This window comes from Vombatus ursinus, unplaced genomic scaffold (assembly GCF_900497805.2).
Source record: "Vombatus ursinus unplaced genomic scaffold, bare-nosed wombat genome assembly UNPS02014674.1, whole genome shotgun sequence".
Taxonomy (NCBI): domain Eukaryota; kingdom Metazoa; phylum Chordata; class Mammalia; order Diprotodontia; family Vombatidae; genus Vombatus; species Vombatus ursinus.
The window spans coordinates 1483-24714 of NW_020954452.1; the positions used below are offsets into that span (position 1 = coordinate 1483).

At 35.8% G+C, this 23232-nt stretch overlaps 1 protein-coding gene and 1 pseudogene across 1 annotated transcript; one reads left to right on the top strand and one right to left on the bottom strand.

The window, feature by feature from the left end:
• The first annotated feature begins 2821 nt into the window (after positions 1 to 2821).
• LOC114042684 lies at positions 2822 to 3859 on the top strand (annotated as a pseudogene).
• An 18752-nt stretch (positions 3860 to 22611) lies between these two features.
• On the bottom strand, positions 22612 to 22853 carry LOC114042685 (40S ribosomal protein S29; the record flags this gene model as incomplete). The annotated part of the gene is made up of 1 exon (XM_027861371.1): positions 22612 to 22853. A coding segment is annotated over one exon (178 nt), but the record flags the coding sequence as incomplete, so codon positions are not given.
• Between the last annotated feature and the right edge of the window lie 379 nt (positions 22854 to 23232).

Genomic DNA, 23232 nt, shown 5'->3' on the forward strand with positions numbered 1-23232 from the left:
ACCCACTCATTTTACATAAGAGAAAGCAAAACTAAGAGAGCTTGCATGTCTTAAGGTCACAAAGTAATATAGGCCAGAGCCAAGCTCCAAAACCTAGATCCTTTGCTCCCAAATTCAATTCATTCTAGCATACCACACTGCCTTTCTAGAAAGAAACCAGCATGTGTGAGTTTGGAAACTTATGAGATCAGGGATGATGAACTCACACTGGCAGATGGTGAACAAAGGGTCAGGGACCTAGACAGGTGGCCTTGGAAAAAGAGAAGCAGGAACCTGTGCCAGCAAGTCTGGGAAACAAGAAGTATCCAGATGCTGAATCTGTCTAACTGTATATGCTAGTCGGTCATATGATGTGGGCTACCTCTGCTGGCACAGTTACCACTTTATGCCAGTCATAATGCCAACACTATAGAAAAACAAATTTAATTCCATGGACAGTGAAGTAAAAGGAGAAAAGGATGACCATCATAGAACAAGAGGAATAATACATTAAAATTGCCTATAAATGAAAGAGAAACTCTGTAATATCGATACAGAAGCAATACATTCCCTTTGGGGTATCATCAGTGAAAACATGAGAAGACCAGGTTTTTACAGGTCATTTCCCATTGCAGACCATAGATTTGTAGTCACACAGCAGACCAACAGATATAGAAAATTTGAATTCCCACTGTGTTCATTTTTAAAAATTGATTTTCAGAAGGCATTTGACTTGGGAGAACAAAGTGTGCTCTTGATAGCTCTCCTCAGATAAGATATTTCTCAGGTATATGTAGTACATTGAGCTGCCATGTAACATTTTGCACACATCACCAGGGAGAGGGGTAAAGGGCTCATTTGTCGAAAGGATAAAGTGCCAGGAAGTAGAGGAACCCACAAAAGCCCACATAGTGCAGCCCCTGCCCTATATAGCCCTTTTGTCTTTTGCTATTGGGCTGAAGGAATAATTGGTCAGGGGGAGGTGGGCCAGATTCAGGTTTGTATTAGAAATTACTCTCTCTGAGATTGATTTATTTCTCCTTCTAACCTTGGGTAAGTTGAGAAATAAGTCTAAGTCAATCCTCATAGGGTTGGTAAGGTGTGTGTGTGTGTGTGTGTGTGTGTGTGTGTGTGTGTGTGTGTGCTGGAGAAGTGATGGAAATGGATAATGAACTTTGCCTGGAATTGAAATGAAAGACAAAATAGGTCTATGTTTCACTATTTCACTCAGCAAATTTTCCAATTCAATTCAATTCAATAACCATTTCTTAAACAACCATTTTGTGTAAGGCACTGGCATACAAGGACAAAAATAAAACAATACCTTCATGCAAGGAGGGGTGGTGTAATAGAATGTATGTAAATAAGCATATTGAAGTGGGGCAAAAGAGAGACCAAATTAAAAAAAATTGGTAGGTAAGAGAAAAAACAATAAAAGACAGAAGGGGAAAGACATTAAGGAAGGATTCAAAGGAAAATATTTCTGAAAAAAGATTTCTGGAGGAAAATAGGAAAAATGAAAGGCTGTCATAGAGAAAAGAATTTCAATGACTCTATGCTATATGCCTATGAAAAAGTCCATTAATTTATAGAACTGATGATTATGCTCAAACTTTATTTGAATAAAAAGTCTCTTTCTATTATTAGGACTATTGGAAAGAAAAGATTATTTAATCATCAATGATGGATTCAATGGAAGAGGGGTGAACAAGAAATCCTGGATCCAATGGAATAAGAAGGAGCAAGAAAAAACAAAGAGGAGAAAAGTCAATCAATAAAATAGAAGTTATGAAACAAACAAAGAAAAAGTAGCCCAAACTAAGTGGGAATGGCAACAGAAGAAATATAATTTAAAAAAACCAACCTGGATTCAAAGAATGATTATCAGTTCATTATGGTGGAGAATACTTATTGCCTCACCAAGGATGCTTCCTTTTGGTGGAAATAGTCATGTGCTTGCTTCCTCTGTCTTGTCACTATATCACTGTTTCTGTCTCTTTCTTTATCTCTCTGTCTCTCTGTTTCTGAGTGTGTGTCTGTCTCTCCATATATGTATGTGTGCATATGTGTTTACACACACATACATATGTCATATATGTGTATGTGTTTATACACATATATGTACACATACACATGTATGTGTATGTGATAAAGGAAATACTACATAGGAAAGGAGAAATCAGTGGAATGGCCAAGTAAAAAATATCTGATGGTTTTCTAATTGTACAGATAAGAAATATAAGATATAGATGAAATATTCTGAGGAAGATAGCAAAAAATGTTATTATGAAGAATCCTTTGGTGAAAGGAAAATTGGGAAAGAATATGGAACATCAGGGCAAGTGAAAATTTATAAATATAAGTGCTCAGCAAGATAACAGTATGAGAGTTGAGAAAACTTGGAAGTTTAGCAGGAAAGGTCTGTTGCACTGGGGTAAGAGTGCAAGGCTGTCTAGAGAAAACTGGGCCAGCATAGACCAGGCCCCAGAAAATGAACTGCAGGTCTTGGGAGGGACTGAATCAGTTATCAGTGGCTGCTTCCAGAGCTCTTAGCACACAAACACTAAAAAACAGCTGTGAAATGGGCTACCTTGGGACATCCTTCCCGCTTGAAGTCTTCAAGCAAAGGTTAGATGATTATTTGATTATTTGACAGGAGAACTGGCATAATGGAGGACCTGGAGCTGGTGACCTGGCCTTGTCCAGAACCACTGGAGGGGGTGGCATCCCCAACAGGGGGATTAACTTTGCAGAAGAGCCGGTGCAGACTGAGCCCGAGAATGAGGAGGAGGACAACAAAGAGAAGGAGTCCAGGGATACATGGGTGTTCAATGGTCCAGTGATAAACAGGTATACTAGACGTGCATCAATGTATACAGAAGCTTAAAATCCAGATGAAGAAGAATACGATGCAAAATCCAGGAATATATGGCATGTTGAATGAAGTCAAATAAAACCCCATCATCACCTTTGTTGACAGCATTTGGATTTTTCTTGATTTATTTTACACCTGAAGACAGATGATCAAAGAAATAGGTTATAGGAGGCTTGCAATGACATCCTTTTTTAAAGAATCTAGATCCAGAGTGAATGTCTCAAATATTGGATGCCATGTTTGAAAAGCTGGTGAAAGGAGAGCATGTAATTGATCAAGGGGATGATGGTGACAACTTTTACGTAATTGACAGGGGCACCCATGATATTTATGTAAAGTGTGAGTGTTTTGAAAGGTCTGTTGGTAACTATGATAACCATGGATGCTTTGGTGAATTGGCCTTAATATACAATCCATCTGGAGCAGCTACAATTACTGCTACCTCTCGTAATGCACTATGGGATTTGGACAAGGTAGTTTTCAGGAGGACAATTGTAAAAAAAATAAATAAAGAAAAAAAGAAAAAGAGAAAAATGTATGAAACTTTTATCTGGTCACTACCATTTCTTAAATCTCTGGAAGTCTCAGACTGTCTGAAAGTGTTGATATGATAGGCACTAAAGTATACAAAGATGGAGAACAGATTATTGCTTAGGGAGATTCACCTGATTCTTTTTTCATTATAGAATCTGGAGAAGTGAAAATATCTATGAAAAGGAACAATAATCAGGAAGTCAAAGAGAATGGCGCCATTGAAATTGCCCAGTATTCTAGGGCACAGTATTTTGGAGAACTGCCCTGGTAACAAACAAATCCCAAGCAACTTCAGCCCACGCTGTTGGAACTGTCAAATGTTTAGCCTTGGATGTGCAAGCATTTGAAAGGCTTTTGGGTCCCTGCATGGAAATTACGAAAAGGAACATTGAAAACTTTGAGGAACAGTTAGTTGCTTTATTTGGAACAAACATTGTTGATTCCACAACAAGAAAGAGAAATATCATTTGACATGAGCTAATATCACAGAACAGCACAGTAGTAGTTGTCCACTGAAAATGTGTCTATCTTTGTTATAGATGCTGAGCATTTCCTGTGATTTCAGATTTTTTTTGCTTTTTTTTACAAAACACTATAACGTATCAGCAAACAAAATAGTGATTTCATAGATAATAGACTTTACCTACAGTACTTTGGAAAGAACAGATTTTTAAAAATCAATATGTTGATTAAATTAATTTCTACTCTATGAAATTAGTAAAATTTGCTAAAAAAGTTTGTTCTGATGATTGTGGTTTCTTAGAAATATTAGTGCACACAAAGTTAACAAAATACTCATAGTATGGGGATATAAAATAGTCTCATTCTGGTAGATTCAAATTATTATTCCTAAGTCAAAAAGGGACATGGAAGCTGATCATAATTGTAAAGTATGATATTGCATTCTTTCTAAAAAGTCTATATATGGTGTATCTGTTTTCATTCTTTTTATTTTCTTGCTTGATGCATGTCTCTGAGAAGTTGTATAAAACTCCACATGCAATGTTAAGGCCTCATATATTCTCACAGTAAATTACGTTTTGACTAATTTGGCATAATGTCAATAGCTTATGTATTCCTCTGGTTTAAGAACTGGCAATCCAAACATTTTTTGGTAAGGAGAAAAAATCCTTTTTTGGATGACAGAAAATGTCACATTTTTCCTAGGCAACAAGATCTTACTTCTTTCTTCTTTTTTTTTTCTTGTTTTGTAGTTCGCAATTCCAATTATTTTTCACCTTTTAACAAAATTCTAAATTTTGTTTAGATTTTGATATTTATCTTTTCATAGTGGCTTTTAGTTATTTTTTTCAAATTTTAAAACAAAATAACTCTAAATTCCTGGGCCACAAAATAACTATTGGTGTGATCCACAGGAAAAAATATTACTAATAAAAATAAATAAAGTCTCATTTCAGGAACTATTGATAAAAGAGCAGAAGAAAACTAACTTGAACTTTAAATGTTTATAAAAGGTGATATTTTGTGTTCTAAGTCCCAGAAAACTTTTAGTCACTATAAAATATTTCCTATAGCAAAATTAATCTAAGGTCAGTTTATCCTTTATCTAAGGGAATATTATTTCTATGTCCTCAGGCTGGTTTTACATAAGATGAATCTTTCCAGCATTTAAACAAAAATGATTCTTTCCTTTCCTGTATTAACTATGGTATCTGTTTGTGAAGAGATAAGACAGAACAGAAACTTTATCAATCAAAGCTAGTCAGAATGTTTTTGTCAGAGAAAACTACCACCAGAATGACAGAAATAAAAATTTGAGCAACAACCACAAAGGAGTAAAATGAGAGCAAAAATTAAATGTGTGAAACAGGTTTGTGAGCTTATCCCCAGCCCTCCATGTATATTATCATTGCACCACTTTACAGCTCACTCTTTCTTTGATTTTGTGAGGGAACATGCTTAAACAATAAACTGAACATAAGCCATTACTTTGTTACCAAGAGTAAAGGAGTGCTTTTCTTGTTTAATGTTTCTACTGTTCTAATTGGGAAAAAAGTTAGTTCACAGGATGTGGATTTAAAAGTCACACAGAAAGGATAGAAGCCTAGAAATGTTAAATGACTTGCCAAAATCTTATAAGTTATAAGTGCAAAGACAGGATTCAAATTCACATCCTTTGACCAAAACTTTATCCACTTCACAAAATGTGCCCTCTTCCATTAATTCAGTAAGAACTGTCTTTGTGTCATATCATTCACTAATGATTCATATCATTCTGCGAAGATTAAAATAAATGTTTTTTTAAATTTCCTGGAAAACAAGTTTTCAACTTCAATATAGATGAGGTTAAATATTCTTTATTTACTGTGTTCTGTTTGGAAAGTCTTTTCAGTCTTATTTGAATATGAAACTACAGTGAGAAAATAATGTACCTATCTGAAGTTGTATATAAAACTTAATTAAAAATATAACTTCAGCCAAATGTTAAGTGTATTGTTGTTTTTTACACATGCTACCTTATATGGAAAAAATTGTACATAAATGATGATAATTTGTTAGCCTTTGTACTTCAGATTTTATTTTAAAATGCTGTCTTATCCAAGGAGAAAAACACTAATAAACCAGAATTTTCAGTTCATCATCCTCCATGCCTACTTCTAAACAAGTTATCAGTTTTGTCACACTAGTTTATTGTTAACTATTCATCAAATGATAAATAAATACTAGTACAGCAAAGAATTCTGATCAAAGTTGTAAAGCCAGTCACAATATTTTCAGTATTATTGGTTCTTTTAAACTTTCCTTATAATAAATCACTTTTATGGTAAAAAAAAGAAAATCTTTGTTCTTCATAAGCTTCTTTAAAAGACAAATTAGATTCTAACAGAAAAGTTATCTTAGTATTTTTTTCTTTCCTCTCTTTAGTCATCAAAATTAACATTCCTCCATAATTATTATTAAACTCTCAGTCTCCTGACAGATTGTTCATTGAATGACAGTTATATCATTTTATGATTCAATTGCCTCTTTAAGTTACAACAACAATGTCTATAGTGTCTGTGGGAGAGGCTATTCATGGGTGTTAAGCAGCCAAAAATCATCCAAAGACTCTGGGGTCAATGGACCTTGTTTGATACTGGGGTCCTGACTATAAGATATTTATTTAATTGGCTTGTTGCTTCCCCACCTAGAGTGATACCGAGGCAAAAATATTAAATATTACTATAGTACAGCTTGAATTTCTGTTTCCCCAGGTAGTGGTAAAAGCCATGTTCAATGTTCCTTCAATTATTCAAGGTACAATATAGGTATCCCAAAAGAGTGATTGTAGGCAACAGAATTTTTTTAAATGCAAAAAATTTGTATGAGCCCATGACTGTATAGAAAAATATATAAACTACACAAATCATCTTTTGATTTCTTTATGGGGCAATGGGCGGTCATTTTGCTGAAATGATATCTCACATTGTGGTTCTCACTCTCATCTGAAGGCAAACATACTTTGGGGGCTGATAAAAAAGCAATCCCCTGTCTTTTAGGCTTTTACTGTCTGTGTAATTCATTGACTTGCCTTTTAGGACTATGTAGATGGTTCTCTTCTTTCTTCAAGGATCAAGCCATTTATGGCAACCATACTCTAGAAGTATTGATGTCTAAATTCTCAAACTCTGAAACCTGGGTTTACTCATGAGGAACTTTGAAAAGCTAGGGCTTCCCAGGAAATCTCTGAAATCTGGCTAATAGACCATATTCTGAAATTGTATGCTTACAGAATTCAAAATCCCCTTTCTCTATGATTGAGGTTCAGGCTATGTTTAAATATATCTATATCTTAATCTACCAATCTATATCTATATCTATCTATTTACCTATCTACTTACATTTACATATACATGTACATGAAATTCACCACTCCTGCTCTAGGAGTTTGTGGTAGAGGATGGGAGAAATTCCTTTCTCATACTCATCTTCTTGTTCCCCCCCCAAAATAAGATGATCAGAAAAAAAGCAAAGATGGACTACTGCAGAGAGAGAGATAGAGAAACAGAGAGAGAGAGACAGAGACAGAGAGACAGAGAAACAGATACAGATGCAAAGACAGACAGAGAGAAAAAAGAAAGGAGGAGGGAAAGAGGTAAGAAGGGAGAAATGAAATACATCAATCAAATAATCATTAAAAGACATATCTTAGTTGAATCTTATCTTATTAGTATCTTATTAGAAAGGCTCCAGTGGCGATATCATTATTCCATTAGAAATTTCCCTTTAGAATTCTGGGTCATGTGACCAACAAGATGAAGGACCAGATGTTTTCTCTAATCCTCCTAAACTCTCAAAACTTCCTAATATAAGAATGATGTACAAAAAGCAAATTAATTCCAAACATCTCCAGGTAAATATACTGAGAACTTTAATAAGGTAAAAATGTGATGAAAATCTCTCATCCTCAAAGTGGCCACTCACCACCACCTTGCCCATCAGCAACCACATTCAGGCATGCCTTCACAATGAGACCCACAGACCACAGTGTTCTGGTGTCCACTCGGCGATTCTCTTTTTGCTGATGCAATCTGTACCCTCAAACCTTACCCTCATTATACCATTTTCTTCCCTCTTATTTCCCTACCTTCACCCTAGGAAGAAGAGGCACTATTTCTATAATATCAGCATTCTCTGATAAAGCAGCACTTTGCCTGGAAATTATAAACTGAGGGAACTCAGGTAGGAGGCCAGCATGTGTATGGGATATACCAGGCCTGAAGGAAGGAGTACTGGCATTGAGCTGGAGCTAGTTCTGTCCCCCACACCCTCCCAAGAGGGCCCCACTTGAAGCCCAAGGTGAGGCTAGGTAAAAGTGAATTCCCAGCATGGGAGGAGGCTGAGATAGCTTTGAGGTCCTATCTTTGGGTTGCATATTGCATTATTTTGCTTCTCAGAACACATTATTCCATTTCCTTCTGCATTGTTTTGTAGCTAAAGAGCAGCCTTGTGTTATTCTAATTTCATTTTCTTTATATTTTAATGTCTTACTCCTTGGTGTAGATTGTAAATTCTTAGAAATCTGGAAATATCTTTTGCCTCTTTTTGTATCCCTAGTGCTTAACACTGTGCCTGGCACATGATAGGTACTTAATAAATGTTTATTGAGTGAATGAATGGTTGCTTTAAATAATGTGTTGTTTTTCACTAGATTTATTAAATGTAACCATCAAATGTCTTGAAATTTGAAATATTTTCCCCCTAGAGGTGAAAGGTCAATTCTATTGATTGACACTTTGTTGATTGTGTTCAGAAATTCTGGGAAATTTTCTTGTATTTTTTTCATTATTCTGGCTTTTTGCACTTGTGTATGTGTTTGTTTTTTGTTTCTTGTTTTGTTTTGTTTTGTTTTTAGGAGACTGATGATCCTTAACTTGTTTCTATGCAACTTGTTTTCAGTATTCATATATTTTTCTTATATGGAGATGTGTTCTTTTGACATTGTTTTTGTTTTTCTTCTTCCAGGTCATCCTTTACTTCTGCATATTTTTATTCTAAATCAACTTTTTGGAATTGATTCTTTGATTTTTTTCTCTCACACACACTACACCCCTCCCACACACTTACGGAGACATCCACCACTATGCCACTATGGCTTCAAGGTTTTTTGTTTGTTTGTTTTTTGTTAATTATTTCTATTTTGCTGGGCATAAATTCTGGTTCCATGAATCTTTTTCTCTATTGTGAATCACTTAGGGATATTCTGGGGTTTCATTCTTTCTTGGTAATCTGCAGGATCCTCTGCCTTATCACACCTTTATTTCTTGTATCACAGTCCTGCACTCCAACCTTCACTTCCCACCCATCACTCCAGTTCTGGGACTATATGCTCCTGATCACTGAGCTTCATTATTTCTAATCATACTAACCACACTGATGCCCCAAATAATCTTGCCATACCTGCTTCCACTTCTATCTCTAGAAACTGTGAGGTCATTAATACCATCATCCTTGGAAAGAAGTTGTCAATCACTTCTGTGATCCCCCCATGGTTGCTAGATCACAACACCTTTCCCTGGCTACCCTTCCTATATGTGCTGTCATATATATTAGCATTTAATTTCTTGGAGGACAGGGACTATATAGCTTTTTATATTTTTATATCCTCTTTTCAACACAGAGCTTAGCACTTAATAATCACTTTTTTATCATTTATTCATTCATTTATTCATTCAACTCTAATGATTATTGTCTCTAATGGAGACTTTATGATATTTTAAAAGTTATTTTGTGCATTTTGTTTTTAAGCATTATCTGTGGTCAGACTCTTCTAATTCTTACCTTGAATATTCAGATATTATTAAAATTATATACCATACATAAATTGCCTTCAGTAAGGATAAATATATCTGCAACAGAAATCATAAATTATACCATTTCTAGTAATACTGCCAAAGAACATCTAAACAGGTATTATTTCATTCTATCTTTTCTACTAATTTAAAACATAGCTCAAACCTTATTTGAATATGAATAATATGAATATAATGTTATCTGCATAATCACCGGTCACTTATTATTGCTTATAATATCTTATAAGTTCAGAAAGAAAGTCATGAGATCCCAAACTGCATAGTACATAATTTAAGTTATATATGATCCTTGTATGTTTGAGATGGTTAAATAAGGCTGTCATTCTAAAATTCTATTTTCCCATTCTGTAGCTGCAAATTTAATCGGTAACAAGGGGTATCTTCTTTGATACTAAATTTCAGGTTGGGGTCTATGTCTCTTTATTGGAGGTTGTTTTAATTTCTTTATCATTAATAACTTAGATAATGTTGCCTCTGAGGGCATAGCACTAGCTTATGAAGCAAGTTGATATGCGGGAAAGAATGAGTGTCAGCTTCAACAAGGTAAACAAAGTTGGGTTTCATTCTGAGCACCTCTCACCTGGCATGCTTTCATAATACATGGTCAACTCAAAATAGAAGAGGATCATAATCCAATATCACCTTCAGGGTCGCACCCACTTGATTCCTGTACATCATCTTTTTCCTCCTTAAGATGAATATAATCATACCTATCTCAGGAAATGTTAGTTTCAGGCTGCACTAGAGTCATTATAAGAATCAAATGGCATAACATATAAAGCACTTTACAAACCTTATACTATTATATAAAACTTAGTTGTTGTTGGAAAAGGGTTGGTCAGGAATATTGCATTATTTGGTACATCATTTTTTATTAGGTGTGACAAGAATGATTCCTCTTATTCTTAGACTCAAAGCCAGATGATCCAATTCATAAATAATTGGTTGAAATTCAACTAAGTCAAAATGACTTATTATTAATCCCTTCTTGTTGGTCTTCTTATTAGGTACACTCAGATTAAGCTAGCAGGAAATAAAGAAACTAAAAAACACTTGATATTGAAAAAAAAAATTACGCAAGCCACTTCAATCATTTTCTGCCCTGTAACTATTACTGATATTGTTGCTCTGGCCTCCATACAGTAATCCCTAAATTATTCATGGGAATAATTATGCTACTGGGTTCTACACTTCTTGGACCCATGTGTCTGCATCTTTTCCCTGACAATTTTCTGCCATGCTGTGGGAATGCTTTCTTCTCCCTGCCCCACCCCCAACCCATGTCTAACTATGTTTAGCTATGCATTCAATGTCTTTCTCTCAGAACTGTAGTAAAACTGTAAATAATCATCATGTTACCTTTATAAAAGATATGTTAATGACTTGCTCTATTGTTTTATTCCTGTCTTAGTGACTTTGTAGATCAAAACTCATTTCTTTGGCCATCACTTCCTTATACCTCTTGTTTTTCTTATTAGAATGTAATATCCTTGAGACCAGGTGTTGGTTTTTAATTATTCATTCATTCATTCATTCCCTCATGCGGCCATTCTTCTATTTATTAATTCGTTTGGAAATTTAAAAAGGCATGGAACCAAGAAGATAGAGTAAAGGCAGCAACCCAACTGAACTCTCCCAACATTCCCTCCTTCCCCAAACACTTTAAAATAAATCCTCCCATCAAACTTTGGAACTGCAGAGTCAACAAAAAATCAGAACGAGACTTTTTTCCAGCCAAAGACAACTTAGAAGACTGGCAGAAGAGGTCTGTGACACTAGAGTGGGGGTCAGCCAAAAGCATACTATGGGCCTTTGAAGCAAATACAACAGTGGCAGCAGTAGCATCTTCTAGAACTCTTAGTCCAGAGATGGTTAAGGGCTCTGACAACTGGTCAGAAAGGGATTATGGGATATCTTGTTCTGCCACTGGGTGCAACCAGCACTGATTGACAACTCTGTTGCTTACACTCAGTTCTGAGTCATTATTCCAGGACTGAGAGAAGTGTTTATAGTCAGTTACAAGGGAGCAAGGGACCTAGTCACAGTTACAGGATACAGAAGAGCACCACCACTTGTGGCTGCAAGAGAGATAGGGTCCTTCTTGGGTAAAGACCAGAGTACAGGCTGTAAGGGGTGTGACCACATCTCTCCTTGGATCACACCACCTTAGAAGCACCAAAAACTTTCAGACCCCCAGAAGTAGCTGTGAAAATGGCAACACAAAAAAGCCAGAAGCTTGAGATGATGCCTCCCAACCCCAGGTGGGCAAAAATCCAACTTTAACATAAAATTCAAAGTCAAGAAACAGGCTGGAAAAATGAGTAAACAACAAAAAAAAAACAACAACAACAACAAAAGACATGAGTATTTAAAAAATGGTGGCAGGAAAGAACAAGACACAATCTCAGATTAAAGACAACAATATGAAAACAGTTGCAAGAAAAGTGTTAAAGAAAAGTGCTAATTGGACATAAGCCCAATAATAAATTCCTAGAAGAGTTAAAAATAAAGTGATATAAGTGGTAAAGGACAAACTGGGAAAATAAATGAGAGTGATGCATGAAAATTATGAAAACAGAATTAATGACTTGGTAAAAGAGGAACAAAAATACTGAAGAAAATAACACCTTAAAAATAGAATTGATCTAATGGAAAAGGAGAAACAAAAATTCACTGAAGAAAATATTTCCTTAAAAATTAGAATTGGAAGAAAAGGGGGGGCAGCTAGATAATGCAATGGATAGAGCACTGGCCCTTAAGTCAGGAGAACTTGAGTTCAAATCCAACCTCAGACACTTGACACTTACTAGCTGTGTGACCCTGGGCAAGTCACTTAACCCCATCGCCTAGCCAAAAAAAAAAAAAAATAGAATTGGGCAATTGGAAACTAATGACTCCATGAGACACTAAGAAACAACCAAAACAAATTTATATGTGTGTGTGTGTGTGTGTGTGTCTGTGTCTGTGTCTGTGTCTGTGTGTATAATAGAAGAAATTGTCAGGAGAGATAGTTTAAGAATTATCTAACTATCTGAAAACCATGATCAAAAAATGAGGCAATACATCATATTTCAAGAAATTGTACAGGAAAGCTGCCCTGATATCTTAGATCCAAAGTGTAAATAAGAAATAAAAAAAAAATCCACTGATCACCTCCAGAAAGAGATCCCAAAATGAAAATTCTCAGAAGCATTATAACCAAATTCAAGAGCCCTCAGGCCAAGGAGAAAATATTGCAAATGGCCAGAAATGAACAATTTAAATATCATAGAGTCACAGTGAAGATCACATAAAATTTAGCAACTTCTTCATTAAAAGAATAGAGGACTTGTAATATGATATTCTAGAAGGCAAATGAGGCAGGATTAGAATAAAAAGTAAGCTACTCAGCAAAAATGAGCACAATCCTTCAGGGGAAAAATGAATATTTAATGAAATAGAAAACTCTCAAGTATTCCTGATGAAAAGACCAGGGCTGAATAGAAAATTTGACATTAAAACACAAGAATCAAAAGAAGCATAAAGAGGTAAACACTAAAGAGTAATTATGAGGGACTCAATAAAGTTTAATTGTTTACATTCCTATATGGTAAGATGATAGATGTGACTCCTAAAAACTGTTCTTCATTTTTAGGGCAGTTGGGAGTTTTTAAGGCCAGGGGCTATGAGTGTGAGTTGATTATGTTGGGATGATCTCCAAAAATAAATAAAATGAAATGGTGAGAAAGAGGAAAACACTGGGAGAAGGGGAGAGGGAGAGATAGAGTGGGGAAAATTTTCTCATATAAAGGAGGTGCACAAGGAAGGATTTTTACAGTGGAGGGAAAAATGGTAGAGTGCAGGCAATGTTTGAATCTAATTCTCATAGGAATTGGTCCAAAGGGGAAAGTGTGTGTGTGTGTGTGTGTGTGTGTGTATACATATATACATACATGCATATATACATATGCATGAATACACACACACACATATATATATGTATATGTATATATATATATAATATATGCACCTGTACTTATAGCTAGGTATAAAAATCTACTATTAATCAATAGGGAAATAGGAGTAAGAGGGGAAAAGATACAGGGGTGATAAAAGGGAGGGCAGATTGAGGAATGCAGTGGTCAGAAACAAAATAGGCTTTTGAAGAGTAACAGGATAAAAAGAGAGAGGATAAACAGAAAAAAATAAGATGAGGGAAATATACAGTAATCATAATTGTGAAGGTGAATGGGATGAGCTCACCCATAAAATGGAAGTGGATAGCAGAATGGATTAGAAACCAGAATCCAACACTGTTTTGTTTACAAGAGACACACATGAAACAGAATAACACAGGGCTGGAGCAGACTATATTATAGTAAAAGAAAAAAAAAGGCAGGGGTAGCATTAATGATCTCAGACAGAGCAAAAAAAAAAGAAAGTAAAATGATTTTATTAAAAGAGATAATCAGGAAAACTACATTTTGCTAGAAGGTACCATAGATATGAAGTAATGTATAAAAAAAGAATTACAGGAAGTTTCTCTGATAAAAGACTAAATTCTCAATAATATAAAGAAATGAGTCAAATTTATTAAAAAAAAAGCCATTCTGTAATTGATACACGGTCAAATGACATGAACAGGCAGTTTTCAAGAAGAAAAAAAAATCAAAGCTATGTAGACTCATTTGAAAAGAAATGTTCTAAATCACTATTGATTAGAGAAATGCAAATTAAAACATCTTTGAGGTACTACTTCACACCTATCAGAAAAGACAAATGCTAGAAGAGATCAAGGGAAGTAGGTATGCTAATAAAATCTTTGTGGAGTTGTGAGCTAGTCCAACCACTCTGGAAAACAACATGCCCCCAAACTATAAAAATGCATACCCAGCAATCCCACTACTAGGTCTATCTCAAAGACATCAAAGATAAAGGAAAAGAACCTGTATATAGAAAAACATTCATAGCAATTGTTTTTGTGGCAACAAAAAATTAGAAATTGAGGGGATGCACATCATTTGGAGGATAACTGAACAAATTGTGGCATATGATTATGATTGAGTGCTATTGTACTAAAGGAAATAATGAATGGGGTGGTTCCAGAAAAAAATAAAAACAAAAACATGCAAGACCTATATGAACTGATGCAAAGATTAGTGAGAACTGGGAGGTCATTGTGCATAGTAATAGCAATGTTGTAATGATGATCAACTGTGAAAGGCTTGGCTACTCTCATCGATCCAATAATCCAATTCCAAAGGACTCATGATAAAAAAAAAATGCTAACCTGCTCCAGAGGGAGAACTAATGACCTCTTGAGTGCATATTGAAATACACTTTTCTCCCTTTTTTCATTTCTTTTTTTTGTAATATGACTAATGTGGAAATATGTTTTGAATTATTTCATATGTATAATTAGAATCATTTTACTTGCCTTCTTTGTGGGTAGGGGAGGTGTAGGAAGTAGGAAGACAATTTGGAACTCTAAATTATAAAAGAATGTTAAAAATAAATTATTTTTTTTAATCAAAGAATCCTAGAAGGAACTGAAAAGCTCTAATTCCAAATGGATTTAGAAACAAATTCTATAAAAATACTTAAAAAGCTATTAATCCATATGCTAAGCAAGCTGCAAATATAGAGAAGTCACCCATGGCAGAAGCAATATCTTAATCTCTTTCCCCCTATGCAAATTAATGTATTTCTTCTTAAAATGTTGATACATTCCCTGAGACTTGGGTAGCTCACACTGTTGACATCACTTCTTAACTGCCCAAGAACAGAAGGACATTGTTGTGGGAGGGATGTCTCAGATGTTTTGCCTGTGAATCCTGATGAGAACTTCACTCAGCTGAATCTACTCCAGGGGTTCTCAGTGCCTATGCCTATTGAACAGCCTACATAAATCTCCTTTTGTTAACTGTTGAATGACCTTCAAGTATCTCACTTTATTTCAGTATTGAACCTGTCTCAGTCCAGAACACTCTGCATAGTATTGAGGGATTGTAACATAATGAATTTGTTAACGTAGGGGATACACAGTGAAGAGGAAGGTTAGTTCAAATTGGCCCTCACACGTCTTTCTGGTAGCACTTTAGTTGATGCCTCTAGAAAGGGTGGTTGCTTATTCTGATGCACACTCTGCCCCAACCTTCCCAATCTTGGGAGATTAGAGAGTAAACTGTCTATGGCCATTCATCAAGAAGAGAATAAGGTTAGTAAATTGTTTCCTTAAGATCTGTACCTTGAAGATAATTGTGGTAAACTAGTTTAGGCCTTCCAGTTTTCTTGGGTTTTCCAGCTTTGTATTTTAAGCCTCCTCCAAGTTCTACTAGGAAATGTTTTTAGAATTCAATTAACCTTCAAAGCAACCAGGGCATAGTGGATTTTTTCAGATAGTGAATTTTTTTTTTCTCATTAGAAAAAGGACAAATTCAGAAGAACTGATACTGCTCAGATCTTTTATTGCTAATATTTGTCGTGCCTTTGCTTCTGGGTAGGCCTCCTGATAAAACGCCTCTTCCAGATTTAAGGGAGTCATATTGACACAAACTCTTTGATTTTGAGTGGCTTTTTGAAAATGACGATGCAGTTGAATCAGCAGTCCTCAGAATCTGGAAGCAGCAACCAGTGAGGGCTGGCATGAAGGACCCCAACAAAGAAAGAATGCAAACTAAGGTAGATCCTTGGAATTTTGAGATTGTCTAACTGTACTGAAGAAACTATTTGAGTTTTTTCAGTTTGTTTTTATCTGGAACTTGAAAGACCAGCAATTTTACTAAATGGGATTTCTTGTGATTCCATAGCATATGTCATTGGAAAGGACAATATTAAATTCTTCTAGGAGCTTAGAGACATTTCTTGAATTATGGCTATGAGCAAATATGCCATTTACACAGTTTAATTAGATGAGGAGAAACAGGGGTGCTACATCAGTTTAAACAGTTATCCCTCTCACTCATGAACTGCAAACTATAATTCTTTCTCTCTGTAACTTCCAATGAGGGCTCCTAAAGAGCACAAAACTCAGGACCTAAGAGCATTTTCCCAGCCCCAGGACCAATCATAACTGACTGCATATGTACTGGCCCAGAGGATGGGGAAGAGTTAGGCCTGCCATAGTAGGGCAGTTAGGTTTCAGCAATATCAGTACAATATCACTCAAGCCTATAAGCAACATTCTGCACCAGCATAGGCCAGAGAAGCTCAGGATCTAAGAGTGAAAGTTTTCCTGCTCTGGTACAGGGGGTAGTAGGTGACCCTAAGAGAATAGGCATTAGAAGTAAGGACAAAGCAGCAGTAACCAAGGGAAATGGTTCAGACATGGATTCCAGGTGACCATTGGCAGGAGGTAGAGATTAGGCCCCAACAGCAGTAGATAACACTGGGAAGTGGACAATTGGCAGAGACTTGTGTGCCATGAGTGCTGGCCCCAAAGCAGCAGACAGAAGAAAGCAGAGACATAGTATCAATGGCAGTGGACAGCTGATTGGCTTCTAGAAGCAGTGGCAACCCATTGCTAGAACAGAGGACGCCAGAATGCAGAATTGCAAAATGCAAGGCCTATTATAGTCCACTGGTTACTGTAATGTAAACCAAATGACCCTTTCACATTGCTGCCAATGGAAGACTAAGTGATCTTTCTATAACTAATCCTCAGGCAGAGGTTGGGTGACTGAGAACTGGCATTGTTGTGAGGGGATTTGCTTTATGGCAACAAGGGGGAAGCATTGAGGCATATTTTTTTTACTTTGTTTTTCTTTTTTTTAATTTTGTCTTAATTTTCTTCTGCAACATGGCTAATATGGAAATGTTTTTCATGACTTCACATTTATAATCCATATCAAATTGCTTGCCTTATCAAAGAGGGGGAAGGGGAAGAAAAAGGAGGAGAATTTGAAACTTGAAATTTTGAAAAAAAGGTTTTTTTTACATGTAATTGGGAAATTTTTAACAAAATAAATAAAATATATTAAAATGAAAATGTTTAATCGGCCAAATCAATTTAATTCAATATCTATTTCTTAAGCATTTACCAGGTACTGTAGTAGGCACTAAATATACAAAGACAAAAAAAAAAGTACCTGCCATGAAGGAATTTACATTTTATTGGAGGGAAATAACATACAGAGATAAGTAAATTTAAAAAAGTATACCAAAGTGAATATAAAGAAATCTGAAAGGCAAGGACAATTACTAACAAGTGGGGGAATCAGGAAAGGGCTCTTGCAGAAAGTGGCACTTGACCTGAACCATTAAAGCAGCTAACCATACCAAGAGTTGGAAGCATGCATGGATTATAATCCAAACATGGAGAATTGCCTGTGCAGTGGTCCATAGGTAGGATATGGAATTCTGTGTGTGGAGAATACCAAATAGAACAGTTTGCCTAAAACACAGAATAGATGAGAGAGAGGAAAATAAAATCAATTTGTAAAGATAGATTGGAAAAAAGATTGTGAAGATCTTTAAATGTCAAATGGCAAAGTGTCTATTTCAGCCTATTGGCAAAAGGATCCACTTGTGGACAAAATTGATGCCACTGTAAATGGCACTGGGTAAATGAATGTTTCTTCAATATGAACAATAGTATCAGTATAAACCTATAAGCTACTATTATTTATAATGCCAACATTTATAATAGTGAGAAAAATTAGAAACTTTCTTGAGCACAAATGGAAAAACATTGGTCTAATTCTCTCCAATTTTATTTGACATAGTGCTATAAATTCAAGCTGTAAAAAATAGACAAGAAAATATGGTAGGAATAAGCACAGACAAATGAGAGACAAAATTATCTGTAGCTGATGAATTAATAGTTTATTCTGAGAATCCGAGAATTCGATATGATGATTAATTAAAAAAATAATGGTAAAGTACTTCAGAAAAGTAGAAACATACATAACAAAGCACCAGAAATAAGCAGGCTTTCTGGATATTCTTAAGAAAATAAAAGAGCAATAGCTAGAAAGAAAAATATCATTCAAAATAGTTTTTAAATGAACCGTAACATAGTAACATATACTCAGAAATTATATAAACACAAGTACAATTTTTTTTTGTACAGAAATAGAAAAGAATAATAATCAAAAGAGTATTTTTGTTTATGGTTGGGCTCTTCTAGTATAAAAATGATGTTATAATTTAAATTAATGAACAGAAATAATGATATGCCAACCAAACTATCAAGGGTGTAGTGTTTAAAACTAGAAAAATATATACTAGAATTTGTTAGGAAAAATAAGAAAGTCTAATGATGTTAGAGAGATAATAAAAAAAATATGAAGAAACATTTATGAAGAGGAACTCACTAAAAGATCTCAGTCAACAAGTCAGTCCATGCATTTATTATGTACTTATTACATGTCAGGCATTATGCTAAGCACTAGAGATCCAAAGAAAGGCAAATGCATATTCACTGCCCTCAAGTTCATATTCTTTTTATTTTGTATTTATTATCTATTTTAACATTCACGTTTTTAAAATTTTGAGTTGCAAATTCTCCTCCTCTCTCAAGCTCCTCCTCCACTCATTGAGAAGCAATATATCAGTTTTACATGTGAAATCATGTTTCCATATTAACCATGTTGTTTAAAAACTAAAAGGAAAGAAAATTGAAATGAAAAAAATATGCTTCAATTTGTACTCAGAGTTTATTAGTTCTCTCTCTCTTAAAGAGAAGACAGAGTAAGGCATGAACTCATGCCTTAATAATATAAGAAAGCCAAGGTGGCAGAGTAAGGCAGGGATTCATCTGAAATCCCCTGAATTTCCCTCCAAACAACTTCAAAATAACTCCTCAAAACAAAATTTTGAGCAGCAGAACCAATGGAAGGATGTGGAGACACCATTTTTTCAATCCAAGACAACTGAGAAGGTTGAAAGGAAAGGTCTGTCTCGCTGAGTGAGAGTGGAGTGCAGTTCTGCACAGATAGCCAGGCAAAGTCAGCAGTAAGGCCCTGAGCCCTGGTACAAGCCAGCAGTAGTCTTTGCCCCAGTAAGCCTGTGCAGGTCTTGGGGACAAGTGGAAGTAGCAGCAACTCCTGGAGCTCTCAACCCACAGATGGTAAGGGGGCCAAACAACCAGTTGGAAGGTGATTAAAGGGGAAACATTGCTGACCCTGTGTGCATGACACTGTTGCATTGCTCAAAAGGGGATTTGGGTCACAGAACCAGGATGAGGAGGAGCACTACCACAGTAGGTCATTCTGCCCCAAGGGAGTGGGAACCCTGGTCACAGTTTCAGTGTAGAAAAAAGTGCTTGTGGTTGCTCATAGACCAGAGCAAAGGCCAAGAGAGCGGTGACCACACATCTCCTTAGATCATATCACTTTGGAAGAATAAAAAACTTACAGGTCCCTGGAATTATCTCTGAAAACAGTAGCATAAAAAAAAAACCCTGAAATTTGGGAAAGTGTCCCCTCCACCCCAGAGCGCAGCCCAAATTTAACATAAAATTTGAAGTCAATAAATAGAATGGAAAAAAATGAGAAAAAAGAAAGAAAGAACTTAACCATTTCAATTTCTCCCTATGGAGGTAGATAGCATTTTTCATTATGTATCCTTCAGAAGTGTCTTGAATTACTGTATTTTTAAGAGTAGATAAGTCTTTCACACGTAATTATTGTTACAATATTATTACTATTATATAAATTACCCCCTACTTCTTTTCACTTCATTCTGCATCAGTTCATATAAGTCTTCCCAGGTTTTTTCTGAAATCATTCTTCTTGTCATTTCTTGTAACAGTCCATCACAACTATATATAAGAACTTGTTCGGTCATTCCCTAATTGATGGGCATTACTTCAGTTTCCAATTCTTTGCCACTACAAAAAAGAGCTGCTATAAATATTTTTGTACCTATGGTCCTCTCCCCTTATGTTTGATCTGTTTAGTATACGGACTTAGTAGTGTATGCTAGGCAAAGGGTTTTATAGGATACATATATACACACATATATAAACACACACACACATACACACACATATACATGTATATACACATATATACACACATGCATATACATACACATATACAGACATGTATATATACGTGCATATATGTGTATATGTACATATACATATATCTGTGGGTTGAGAGCTCCAGGAGTTGTGGCTACTTCCACTTTCTTTCAAGACCTGCACTGGCTTGCTGGGGCAAAGCCTACTACTGGCTTGTACCAGGGCTCAGGGCCTTACTGCTGACTTTCCCTGGCCACCTGTGCTGGACTGCATTCCACTCTCACCTCAGTGAGACAGACCTTTCTTTTCAATCTTCTAAATTGTCTTGGATTGAAAAATTGTGTCTCCCCTACATGCGTATACACATATGGACACCTATACATATATGTATATGTGTTCATGTGTGTATGCATGTGTGCATGCATGTATAGTTTTATAGCCCTTTGGGCTTGGTTCCAATTATTCTCCAGAATGAGCAGACCAGTTCACAACTCCACCAACAGCGCATTAGTGTCCCTATTTTTCAACATCCCCTCTAGCATTTGTTATTTTGCTTTTCTACCGTGCTAGCCAATTTGATAGGTTTGAGGAGGTACATCAGATTTTTAAAAATATGCATTTTATTAATCAATACTGATTTAGAGCATTTTTCATATGAATAAAGATAGCTTTAATTTCTTCTTTGGAAAACTGCCTGTTCATATCCTCTAACTATTTATCAACTGGAGATTGGCTCATACTTATAAATTTGTTTCAGTTTCATATATTTGAGAAAGGAGGTCTTTATTAAAGAAACCTGCTTTAAATCCCCCCTCCCCATTTGCTGCTTTCCATCAAATTTTGTCTGCATTGGTTTTGTTTATGCCTCTTAGGAATTTAGATGCTTTACTATTTGGTGAATATATGTTTAAAATTGATACTACCTCATTGTCTATGGTACTTTTTAGCAAAATGTAGCTTTCCTGATTACCTCTTTTAATTAACCATAGTTTTGCTTTTACTTTGTCTGAGATCAAGTTTACTACTCCAGTCTTTCTTCCCTCAGCTGAAAAATAATAGATTCTGTCCCAGCACCTTATTTTAACTGTGTGTGTATGTTTGTGTGTTTTAAGCATGTTTTTTTTAATAAACAATATGTTGTTAGATTTTTGTTTCTAATCAATTCTGTTATCTGCTTTTGTTTTATGGATGATTTCCTCCTATTTCCATTCACAGTTATGATTATTAGCTGATATTTCCCTCTATCCTATTTTCTTCTGTTTATCCTTCTCTCTCTCTTTTCACCATATCCTTCTTCAAAAGTCTGTTTTGCTTTCAGCAACTGCCTCCTTTAATCTGCCCTCCCTTTTACCATACACCGGTGTTCTCTTATTCCCATGTCCTCCTATTTTCCTGCTGGGTAAGATAAATTTCTATGCCTAACTGATTCAGTGCAGTTTAGGGAATGTCAGAGTCAGATACTGTGCCCCACCAGGGATGCCAAAAACTATTGAAGTTTCATGGTGTATTGTGGGAGTCATTTAGAATGAATTCAGAGTCAAACTACCTCTAATTCAGGTATTAGTATTTATTGAGATTGACACCTCTCATGAAGTGGGATGAGTTCCAAGAGGAACCAGTAGCTTAGTAAGACAAGACAGATAATTTTATAGTGTAATGATGCTGATTACACAACAGAAATTATGAATACTAAAAAGACAGGAGGAGTTTGTTGGGGAGGATCCCTCCTATGGCTCAGTGGTCAAACATCCTGGTTGTGCTGCTTTCTGATTGGCTAGCTATTGTGGCCCTGTCCAGTCAAGATGAATTGTGGTCCTGTCTCAGGCTAAATGGATGATGTGATTGTAGTTGAGTAAAAGGACACACCTTTTCTTTTCTTTTTTTTAATATCTGAGGATAACCTTTAACTACATATGCAAATTGGCATAGCGTGTACAACATGACTGGTCTTTAGGTTGTTCAGGGTCCAGTAAAATGGTAGTCACTGATGGTCAGTATAATCACTGAAGCAAGATCCATAAATATAATTTAGTCCAACTTGATGAAGCCGATGTCCTTGGCATACTGTCGGAAGCACTGGCGGCACATGTTCAGGCCATACTTGCGGATCAGGCCATGCCGGTTCGAGCAGACGCGGCACAAACAAGACCCCTGGCCGAATTTTCGAGGGTGGCTCCAGTAGAGCTGCTGGTGACCTGTGGCACCACTAACAAAGACACGAGACAAAAACAGGACACACCTTTTCAAATACGTGAATTGGATCTGGGGGCAATGGCTAGCTAGGGGCAGTGGCTAGCTAGAGGCAGTGGCTGTATTGAGTCTGGGGGTATGTGAGGTGGTTAAAGACAGATTGTGTGGTCAAATCAGGGCATGCCTGCTGTTCCATAGAACTCATAAGGAAATTAGAATATTGGGGTGGGAGCATCAAAATGAAGCTAATAATAGCACCTATCTCTCAATGTAACTGTGAAGATTAAATAAGATAATCTTTTTTTAAAATTTAACTCATTCAAAAAGTTCTGAATTCTCCCTTTCCCTCCTGTTGCTTTTACACCCATTGTGAAACCTAAAAATGTGATGTCAAT